Source organism: Chaetura pelagica, unplaced genomic scaffold (genome assembly GCF_000747805.2).
Source record: "Chaetura pelagica isolate M959 unplaced genomic scaffold, ChaPel_1.0 scaffold159, whole genome shotgun sequence".
NCBI lineage: Eukaryota > Metazoa > Chordata > Aves > Apodiformes > Apodidae > Chaetura > Chaetura pelagica.
The window spans coordinates 6,312,620-6,324,068 of NW_009954555.1; the positions used below are offsets into that span (position 1 = coordinate 6,312,620).

The window sequence follows — 11,449 nt, forward strand, 5'->3', positions numbered from 1 at the left end:
GGGGGGTGCGCCCGGGCGGTGAGGAGACGGCGGCGGCTGCGTCGGGGGCGGGCTTTCCCAGCAGCGCTGAGGTCTGTGGTGTGTTTGAAGCCCTCGGTAGCGACTGCAGACAAGTCGCGACCAGATTCTGCCTAAGATGGAAACGCTATAGGGGTGCCCAGGAGGAAGAGTGGTGGCGGTCCCTGCCCGGGCCTGTGTTGGCTTTGTGCTCGCGTTTGGCTGCACGGAGCAGGCGGCAGAGGCAGCGTCGCCAAGGCCCTGCAGATTGATAACGCACTGTTGCTGTAGCGGGCGTTGAATGCAAAAAAATCACAAATAACTATCGATAGTGAAAACTAACAGGCGCATGGTTGTTTGCCATACTGAAGGAGGGGTTTTCTGCTTTGAAGCTGTTTTGATCTCAGATAGATTCAGGTGTAAGTTTTTTGAAGATCTCTGGTGAAAGAGTCAGAAGTTGAGGAAAGTGGGCAATGAGGAGTAGCTGCTCAGCTCACAGTTTTTATGCTGGCTTTCTGCTGGACTGGTGACATGCTGTCAATAATAGCTTTTCATTTCAAGTAATTGCAGATTACCACGTGCTTTTTTGAGACATTCAGAGTGGTTTTTTTATTCTGTAACTGAACTGTTGCCACCTAACGACTGGAGATACGGTTTCTTTAGAATGCATAGTACAGAGTACAAAGATAAAGAAGGAGCTGGTATGAAATGAAGCTATTGGAGGCATATAGGGAGATGAACACCCTGGGTGCAAATGGCAAGGTGTGTCGGTGGTGAAGGGAAGTGCTAGCACAACTGTATTGTCATGTCCATGTGAAAGGGTCATTAGAGCGTCTGTTGTGTATCTGATAGGGTTTTCACTGTGTCTTTTTTCTGCTATCTCCTAATTTTTAACAAATTCTCACTGGCAGAGAATTATTTTGACTTGAAGGCTGATAAAGGTACTCCTGCAAAGTAGGTACACTACTTGTGAAAGACATGGTTCATAAGAATTTTTCAGTAATTTGTTTGCTATCTCACCCTCTTTGGGACAATGTCAAGGGGACATCTTCACAGAGTCTCCATGCGCTTCTCCTTCTCTTGATCTACATAGGGGACTTTGTGTCTGTCCTGGTTTGAGCCAAGATGAAGCCACTTTTTTTTTCCCTTCAGTAAGTGTTCCAGCTGGGACTGATAAGTCTGTTTATATTTTTATGTTTATATTATTGCTGGGACTCCAAGCTTGCATCTTTGCCCTGCCAGCTCAGACAGTACTGAGAGATCTGTGGTCCCCTGGTAGGAGGCTGAATTAGACAGCAAAATTGGCCATAGATACTCTATTCCGTATATCCGCGTAAGCTCAGAGAAAGGTCAGAGATCACAGAAGACAACTTCCTTCCTGCTTCTTCTTCCCTTCTCTTCTGTCTGTGGCTGGTGCCCAGGGAAGGCTCTGTCCATCCATCACTGTCAACCCCTAGGCTGTGCGTCCTTAGATCCTCAACTCTACACTCTCTTTGGCAGCTCTGGGACACTTTGGAACTGTTTGCAGCTAAGGAGAGTGCTGTGGGAGTTGCTGGGGGTGGGGGGAGGCAATAGGGGTTTGCACATTCCTGAACATGTTTGTATATAATTGTATATACTTTCTTTTATCATTGGGGTGTAATTAAAGCTTGTAGTTTAGTTTTCAATCCAGAGAGTCTCTCATTCTCTCTCTCCTTCCCCTTTCCTGCTAGGGAGAGAAGAGGAGGGGACTGAGAGCATTGTTGTCTATCCTGAGTCAAACTGACAGTGTCTAATACATTTTTCCAACAAAGTGCAGCTTGCAGTTGGTACCTTGTGAGGTGGGGGCTGCCAAGGCATATAGGTACAATTATGAATTGCTTGTTCTCTTTTATGTGGTATGTATCTTGGTCTGAAAAGCAGTCTTCAGGAAACCTGTGGTACAATGTTAGTAATACTTCAATAGGTGTCTTCTCTCTCCCATCCCTCCTCTTCCTCCCCAGGACCCAAACACAGTCAGGCTATCCCAACTGCAGTCTTATGGTGCTTGGCATTCAATTTTGCATTGTGCAGTGTCTCTCTTTGGATGCTGGGGATCATTCTGTGTAGGACATCATCCCATTATGCTCACCAACCATAGTATCAGTAGTAAATATGGGTTTAAAGAGTTTTGTTTTTCCTAATAGTTGAGGATATGCAGTGAAGAATGGTGTTAGGTAAACTAAGAGATAAAGGAAGAAAGACTGTTATGTGAAATGCACTAGAGGAAGTAGCAGAAAATGGGTAATTTGTGGGATTTCTGTACAGCTAACGTAGCAGAACAGTTGGCAGTATTTTCCCCAGGGGAACAGTCAACAATAAATTTAAAATAAATTAATAAATTTGTTTTGCTTACTAGTGTGTAGTTGAGGGCTTTCCTGAAGAAATGTATGGTTATGTGAAGCCATCTTTGTGCAGCAGCAGTCTTTGGTCCCTGGGCAAGAAAGTGTAAAGAAAAGGTCAGACTTAGCTTACTAGCTGTTTCTATTTCTGGTAAAAAGAGGCAAGAAATCACATGTGGTTTGTTAATTCAGCAGATATGTTGACATCTATCCTGAGATGCTATTTTGGACCCTCTCTGTTTTACCCACCACAGCATGCACGCTTTGACTACAGGAGTGATTCTGATGAGAGCTGAGGAGGCTGTGTGGCACTTCAGTGCCATTAATTTCTGAGAGAGGAATGGCAATGCTGAGGGTGGCTTGTAAACTTAGACTGAGGTTGTGATTCATCTTAATTGTCTTGAGTGAATTGCAGATTAATGTTAACCCATAGCCTTTATGGGGACTCCTGGGAAGTGTGATATGTTTGACTGCTAATTGGTGGGAGTTGCTGGGGGTGGGGGGAGGCAATAGGGGTTTGCACATTCCTGAACATGTTTGTATATAATTGTATATACTTTCTTTTATCATTGGGGTGTAATTAAAGCTTGTAGTTTAGTTTTCAATCCAGAGAGTCTCTCATTCTCTCTCTCCTTCCCCTTTCCTGCTAGGGAGAGAAGAGGAGGGGACTGAGAGCATTGTTGTCTATCCTGAGTCAAACTGACAGTGTCTAATACATTTTTCCAACAAAGTGCAGCTTGCAGTTGGTACCTTGTGAGGTGGGGGCTGCCAAGGCATATAGGTACAATTATGAATTGCTTGTTCTCTTTTATGTGGTATGTATCTTGGTCTGAAAAGCAGTCTTCAGGAAACCTGTGGTACAATGTTAGTAATACTTCAATAGGTGTCTTCTCTCTCCCATCCCTCCTCTTCCTCCCCAGGACCCAAACACAGTCAGGCTATCCCAACTGCAGTCTTATGGTGCTTGGCATTCAATTTTGCATTGTGCAGTGTCTCTCTTTGGATGCTGGGGATCATTCTGTGTAGGACATCATCCCATTATGCTCACCAACCATAGTATCAGTAGTAAATATGGGTTTAAAGAGTTTTGTTTTTCCTAATAGTTGAGGATATGCAGTGAAGAATGGTGTTAGGTAAACTAAGAGATAAAGGAAGAAAGACTGTTATGTGAAATGCACTAGAGGAAGTAGCAGAAAATGGGTAATTTGTGGGATTTCTGTACAGCTAACGTAGCAGAACAGTTGGCAGTATTTTCCCCAGGGGAACAGTCAACAATAAATTTAAAATAAATTAATAAATTTGTTTTGCTTACTAGTGTGTAGTTGAGGGCTTTCCTGAAGAAATGTATGGTTATGTGAAGCCATCTTTGTGCAGCAGCAGTCTTTGGTCCCTGGGCAAGAAAGTGTAAAGAAAAGGTCAGACTTAGCTTACTAGCTGTTTCTATTTCTGGTAAAAAGAGGCAAGAAATCACATGTGGTTTGTTAATTCAGCAGATATGTTGACATCTATCCTGAGATGCTATTTTGGACCCTCTCTGTTTTACCCACCACAGCATGCACGCTTTGACTACAGGAGTGATTCTGATGAGAGCTGAGGAGGCTGTGTGGCACTTCAGTGCCATTAATTTCTGAGAGAGGAATGGCAATGCTGAGGGTGGCTTGTAAACTTAGACTGAGGTTGTGATTCATCTTAATTGTCTTGAGTGAATTGCAGATTAATGTTAACCCATAGCCTTTATGGGGACTCCTGGGAAGTGTGATATGTTTGACTGCTAATTGTTTTAAATATTTCAGTCTTAATTCCTGGTGATGGTAGGTGATGCCTAGGTAACTAAGATAGGACTTCTGGTGTTTCATTTGTGTAAAGATGCAGAAGGTGTGCCCATAAAACATATATGCCTTTTGTCAAGAGATGGAGAGAAAAGAGAAAAAAATAATACAAAGACAGCACTCAGTAGGTGAAACATTGAGAAATGGCTTGAACTTCAGTAAAGGAAATTAAGCAAAGCTTTTCTTACTCAACCATTTTATTCTGAGGTATTTTTCTTCCAGACGCCTACCCGTCATGATTCCACCATCTGCAACAACCCCTGTTAGTGATGCTGGACTCTTGCCAAGCATGGCTTCTCAGGAAATCTGGAGGTCACAAGTTCCAGACTATTCTGGATCAGTCACACGGCACATCAGTCATCGGGCCAACAACTTCAAGAGACATCCAAAAAGGAGGAAACACATTCGCCCTTCACCTCCACCACCACCAAATACTCCATGTCCTATTGATTTTATTGATTTTGGGGATCTGCAGCCTCAGAGGTCCTTCTTAGAACTCCTGTTTAATGGCTGCATTCTCTTTGGACTCGAGTTCAGCTATGCCATGGAAACAGCCTATGTTACCCCTGTGCTGCTGCAGATGGGACTACCAGACCAACTGTATGGGATGGTGTGGTTCATCAGCCCTATCTTAGGCAAGTTTTCTTCACGCTATTTCTTTCCTCTTTATGTGTGAAGGTTATGTTTTTGTTTTCTCTGCCTTGGCTGACCACGATTATGTTCTGTGTGCTTTCGAGTTTAAGAAGCAGTAGCCATATTTTTAGACAACTGAATGGAGAGTAGTTCTTGCTGTGTCATACCTGGAATGGGCTTGGAGTGATCAAAAGGTCTGTTCTTTGAATGGCTTCTCAACCTCTTCCATCTTTAGCGAGAGTAAGCTTTGGTTACTCCGTTCCTATATTTAAAAATTATCAAAAGAGAATCAGCTTATCCATATATGATCCCATGAAAAAGGCATATAGACACAGTTCCCAAGGGTGTGTGAAAAAAAAACAGGGTTACATGGTTACCTTTACCTTCTCCTTTTTAACTTTCTGAAAAAAACGGGGTGTTCCAATGATAAAAGGCATCGACCGCTACTGTTACAGACATTGGATTACTTGTCTTAGCAAAGGGGCAGCTCTGGGAGTGTATCCGTTACTATGGGAAGAATCATAGGATGGGCTTTTACCACTTGGTAACTGTTCTGCCTGTTCTTATGCTCATGGGATGTCCTTCAGAAGAAGAGAGTAGATAACCCCCTGCTCACAGGTTGGCCCAGAGCAATACAGGCACCTTTCCAATTTGCATATTTGCTTTCTGCTATCTTCCCAGCTAATTCTGCAGGGGGTCACCCATCTATGAGGGTGTAAATGAAATAGCTTGTAAGGAACAGAGTCATTTACAACATATAGCTGTTGTACTTTTACTCTTCACTTGATGTCAAACTCTGCTGTATCAGTGATGCAGAGTGAACTGCCATGAGAATGAGCAGTGGCACATTATTCAGTCCCTGACCTGGAAGATGCCAGGAAGCACACTGCACCTGGGTGACTAGTACCAACTGGGGATATCACTGTGCCATGGTGTCCTGCCTTTACCTGCCTTTTAAGCTACTTATTTTAACTTTTCTGTGAAGCAGACTCATAGATAAATTTTACTTACAGGTTATTCCTTTTTTACAGGGTTCTTGCTACAGCCTTTGCTGGGGGCCTGGAGTGACAGATGCACATCAAGATTCGGGAGGAGAAGACCTTTCATTCTGGTCTTAGCAGTAGGTGTGTCTTTAAGAAATGATGGGCATAACTCTTGTAAAGATGGCACATCTCTCTTCTATGACGTCCCCTGTGGCATGAGGCTGAACAAAATGCCTCAAAGTGTTGGGTATTGGAGGTCCAAAGAAGGTGGTGTGTGGTGCTAAGGTGATGCTTTGGCAGCTGGAGATGCACACGTTAAAGATTCTCATGTTAGAGTGTGAAGAAATGAAGTTTTGAGGGTAAAGAATTTGTCCAAAAAACAACTCCAGGCATTTGTAAGCTTGGACAGCAGAAAAGGTTTATGTATATTCTCTAAGCTATGTTCATTGTGCTGATCTGAACGAGAGCAATAGTGCTTGCCACAAGGCTGTATAGGTAGTGTGATGCTTTTAGATCATGGAACAATGTAGGTTTTTTGCTTACAAGCAGTCAGTTGATTTTTTTTTCTTTTGGTTTTATTTCCAGGAGCGTTGCTTGGGCTCTCACTTATGCTGAATGGCAAAGATATAGGGACTGCCTTGTCTGACACTACAAATAACCACAAATGGGGGATTGTTCTTACAGTCTGTGGTGTTGTCCTCATGGACTTCAGCGCAGATTCAGCAGACAATCCCAGTCATGCCTATATGATGGATGTATGCAGCCCAGTGGATCAAGACAGGGGCCTCAACATCCATGCTTTGTTAGCAGGTATGTTTTTTTGGTGCTTCCTGGGTAATGTGAACCCTAAGTAAATAAGCTCTGCTGGGGGAAAGCAGAGTGTAAATCACTGGTCTTTTCCTGTGTAAGCATAATAGCTGAATACTTGGAGAGGTAGCACTGGTTAACTTTGAAAACCAACTTCTGCTTACTGCAAAAGGCTTTTCTAACCTCCAAAAGTCAAACAAGACATAGTCCTGGGTTGTTCATCTAAAGGTTTCTCATGTCATTTATAATACTTAGAGAAACAAAATTGTCCCTTGAGGGAGGAGGTTCAGCTTCCTGCAGGTATGAAACACACTCTGTTGGAGGGGAAAGTGCATATTGGGAGCTGTGATCCCTCGTTGGTATAATCTTCAGTTACAGTACTGCCCTGGTCTTGTTTTCCTCTCCATTAGGAGACTGTTTCATGCACTTGAACGTGTTGATAAGAAAGAAATTGTAGTGTTGTAAGGCTTTCACGATGTGAGTGGAGTGAGAGAGGTGCCCAGTGCTCTCAGAACTTTTGTGTTCATAGATAGTAATGGAGTGGCAGTTTTGTATGCTGCCAATACACTGCAGAGTAATGAGTTTGCTATACTTCTGAAGTGATTCAGTCTGTCTTGGACGCAGTTAGATCTGTGTTCCTCTAACTGAGAGAGGAAAATGGATTTTCACTTACTTTTAGGAAAACAGTCTTAGCTGACTGATTGCAGAACCTTGCCATGAGGTGGACACATCCATTTTACGGACTGAAATAACTGAAGGTAAAATGGTTTATTCTTGGCAAAGAAAGAACTATTATTTTTAATTATTTGTATAATGACTTTTACAGCACTGACTTTTCTCCCTCTTTGTGTACCATGTTTGTATATCCAGACTGTCCTTGTGGTGCTGATAACTGTGTTTATTACTGCATTTGAATTGAAAAGGAGTCGAAACGTGTTGGATTCTGCTCATGAATCATTCAGACAAGTAGTGATGAGCTCTTACTGACCTTCACAGTTGGCTAGGGAAGATAATTTTGGCTCTGTTTTTCCACCAGGTCTTGGAGGTGGCTTTGGTTATGTTGTTGGAGGAGTACACTGGGATAAAACCAGTTTTGGAAAAGCTGTGGGAGGGCAGCTTCGTGTCATCTATGTCTTCACCTCAGTTATACTGACTATAACTACTGCACTGACTCTAATTAGCATTCCAGAAAGACCCTTAAGGTCCTTTAGCAGGAAGAAAAAGGTGATGAAGAGTCCAAGTCTTCCTCTCCCTCCTTCTCCACCTTTCTTCTTTGAGGAGGGTGCAAACGAAAACTTTGCTTCTTATAACTCGGCTCACTTATATGCAAGTTTTACAAGTCCTGTTTCCCCCCTCAGCCCACTTACACCCAAATATGGCAGTTTTGTCAGCAGAGACAATTCCTTGACGGGAATTAATGAGTTTGCATCATCATTTGGGACTTCAAATATTGACAGTGTGCTTATAGACTGTTTTACAGGCGGGCACAATAGTTACTTAGCACTTCCAGCTAGCTTGCCCAGGCAGCCTGTCAGTGTCAGCTTTCCTCGGGTGCCTGATTGCTGTTACCAAGGAGAGAATGGAGTTCTGGAGCGAGGGGAGAGCAGCGTAACACCGGGGCCTGACGGTGAGGCACTAAGGGTGGGCTCACTGGATGCGATAAAGCCACGGTCATCAGGGATCCTGAAAAGACCTCAAACCTTGGCCATTCCAGAAATCGTAACAGGACACTGTCCAGAAAATAGCAGAAGAAGAAATGTAACCTTCAGCCAACAGGTAAGGGCAGAAAATTAATTATATTATCACGTAAACCTGAGCATTCATTGAATCTCTTAATATAGTTTTAATTGTGTAGTTCACAAATTCATCATTAAAGATTGCTTGTGACAGTTTGCACGTAAAAGTCCTTATGGAATAGCATACCTGCTATTAGTAGTCTTTATCAGTAAAATAGTGGGTAGGATGTGAACTATGACTCCACTCTCACCAGGCTGTGTGAAGCTTAGGTTGGTATTTTTAACCCTGCTTCACCATCCGGGGAGCTACCACATGGGAGCAGAAAAAGACATATTTTTATTGAGCCTGTATCTTCCCTTTCCACAGAAATACCTGCAAGATAGGGCCAGGGATAGGATTCTCTCATGAGCTTCTCCTTATGGCAGTCATTACATCTGGTTTCATCAGGGAGGTGAGGTTTCCCTTATCCAGGGATAAGACTCTGACCTTACCTCCCACTGTTGGTGATAACTTGGAATGTCTGAGACCTCTGTATGCTGGCCCATTTTTTTATGATTCAGGATGAGGTAAACTGTACTCTGTTGCTTTTTTTGTTTATTTTGATTGGGGGTTTTTTTGGGGGGAGGGGGAAGGGATGGTGTGTGTTTTTTTGTTTGCTTAGTTTGGTTTGTCAGTTGCTGTTGCTGTACCTTGACTCGTTTTGTGAGAGCAGACTTCATTAGGGCAAGGATTTTACACACTGTGCACATAGAGATAGGGCATCAAGGTTAGCAAGCAATGAGAACATGGGTACAATTCCTGGTAAATGCAATAGAATTTGTCTTCCCTGTCCTAGTATCTAGATGTGGTTGCCAAATACCCTAGACAAGTGAAGCGTGCCATTCCAAGTATGGTGAGAGCTGCAGTGCAGTGCTGCCAGTTAACACTTGTTCTAAGGCTGAATTTACAGCTTAGCTAAATAATGTTCTTAATCTCCAAGTCAACCTACTGCAGCAGCAGAGTTTAACTTTCAGGTGATCAGATAGGTGTGTAATATTGCATAGGCTTGCTCAAAGGATGTTTTTGTTTTTCTTTCTGTGTGTGTTGACCTGGGAGTTTTTATGGTGCAGGTTGCTAATATCTTGCTGAATGGTGTAAAGTATGAGAGTGAGCTGAATGGATCAGGCGAGACCTCTGAGCAACCACTCTCGGTGAAACTTCTTTGTTCAACTGTCTGCCAGATGCCCAGGGCTCTTCGTAACCTCTGCATCAACCACTTTCTAGGTATTCAGAAAGTGCCGTCTCACTTTCAGTGTGAAGTAGTCTACCTCGGGTGAATGTTGTAAAATTTTTTATCTATTGCTGCAATGGCTGCTTACTAGAGAGGACATTATTTGAGGTTTTTGGGTTTTTTTTAAACACTCTGAAACTGGCATTCCCTAGCAGAAAGATGAGATTAGTTGAGAGCAGAGCTCCTTTGACAGCATGTGTAATAGGAGTTCCATGTTCACTTTCCTCCTTTGACAGCATGTGTAATAGGAGTTCCAGAACAGGTCATGAGGAGATGTGGACTGTGACACTGCAGGTGTGCCTCTAACCAGTGTGCTGTGACCTTTAGTTCTACTAGTGCATGACTGATGGTTAGGAAAGGCTTGCAAGCAGTCCATTTTACACAGAATTGGACAGAAGGGAACAGGTAGTGGATACTCACTGACTATGAAAGGAATTAAGAGCTTGCCTGCATCAGTGGCCTTGGTGCCAGTTTATGAGTAGGAGTTTGTAACTGTTGGAGATGCTCTAGGGGCTGCAGCACTCCTTTCAGTTATATGTGGGAGGACAACAGCAACCTGAAACAACTGTGTGATTCTGTGAACCACTCTTGTGAAACCGAGCATTGTGTCCTGCCAAAACCTGAAGGCAGCTCACACTGCTGTCATCAGTTTTTCTGTCCTGCTTAACCAGTGTTCTGTGGCCTTAGTCAGCCTGTAGAATTTCCTGTAGGAATTCAAAGGATAAATCCTGCTCTTAAAAATCCTGATTGTCTTTGGAAAACATTGTAGCATAATGCATGGGGAACAGCAGTCTCAGATATATGTGCATGAACATTATGAAATAGTCATGTTACACAACCTGTCTTCAGTTGTCATTTGTAATATAGCTAATAGCATCCATTTAAAATTAAAAGGGGAAATGAATACTCTGCAATCCTAATAGGTTACTCTGGCTTCTTTCAGGATGGCTTTCGTTTGAGGGGATGTTACTCTTCTATACCGACTTCATGGGAGAAGTAGTGTTTCAAGGGAATCCAAAAGCACCCCACAACTCAGATGAGTATCAGAAGTACAACGCTGGGGTCACCATGGGCTGCTGGGGAATGTGCATCTATGCATTCAGTGCTGCTTTCTATTCAGGTATTTAGTAAAGCCATCTTAGCCAGTATTTTGAGAAAGATCCACCTGTTCCTTAAGCGGTGTTTCTGCAACAAGTAGTCTGGTATTTATGTTGCCCATAGCTTACCATGTGGCATGAGTGTTGAAGCACAGTACAGTTTTCTTATTTACCATGTTATCTCTGCTAGTTAGCTTGGCCTGTACTCACAGCAGGTGAGATCAGCAGTCCAGTGAAAACACATCTCATAGTATATAGTTCCTTTCAGAATAGGCACTTTCAATATACATTGAATCCAGAAATACACATAGCCACCATAGGCATGGTTCTGGCGCAGCAGCATGCAGTGCCTGTGTGCCCTTGGCAGAGTGCCCTGGTGTCATGCACCACCCCAGGTCCTTGTCATGTGTATGCACTGTACCTGCCTGCCCCCAACAGGTCTCATTTACCCCTCTGGGACAGAGCTACTGTAGGCTTCAGCTGTGCCATGCCCTCCACACAGGTAGGGCAGCAAGGCTGCATGGTGGCAGTGGGATTTGGAAGGGTTCCTTAGAACTAGGTGTGAGCCGCCAGTTACTCCAAGGCGTAACAGTTACCACTGAGATGTGTCTACCTAACAGCTGGGCTGCATGGCCTGGAGGTACACCCCGTGGGTCTGCTGACCAGCCAGCAGCAGGGAGGGCCAGAGTTCACACAGAATGCCATGCTGTTGTCTTGCAGCTGCACTGGAGAAGCT

The 11,449-nt window shown here is 43.5% G+C and overlaps 1 protein-coding gene across 1 annotated transcript in view; it reads left to right on the forward strand.

The window, feature by feature from the left end:
- The first annotated feature begins 4,418 nt into the window (after positions 1 to 4,418).
- Positions 4,419 to 11,449, forward strand: part of SLC45A1 (solute carrier family 45, member 1) — an 8,360-nt gene continuing 1,329 nt past the window's right edge. Inside the window, exons 1-7 of the mRNA XM_010005215.1 lie at positions 4,419 to 4,821; positions 5,851 to 5,943; positions 6,388 to 6,612; positions 7,646 to 8,385; positions 9,456 to 9,609; positions 10,560 to 10,736; positions 11,434 to 11,449. Of these exons, the coding sequence (XP_010003517.1) occupies positions 4,422 to 4,821; positions 5,851 to 5,943; positions 6,388 to 6,612; positions 7,646 to 8,385; positions 9,456 to 9,609; positions 10,560 to 10,736; positions 11,434 to 11,449 (1,805 nt within the window). The 5' untranslated portion in view covers positions 4,419 to 4,421. The remainder of the gene's footprint in view (positions 4,822 to 5,850; positions 5,944 to 6,387; positions 6,613 to 7,645; positions 8,386 to 9,455; positions 9,610 to 10,559; positions 10,737 to 11,433) is intronic.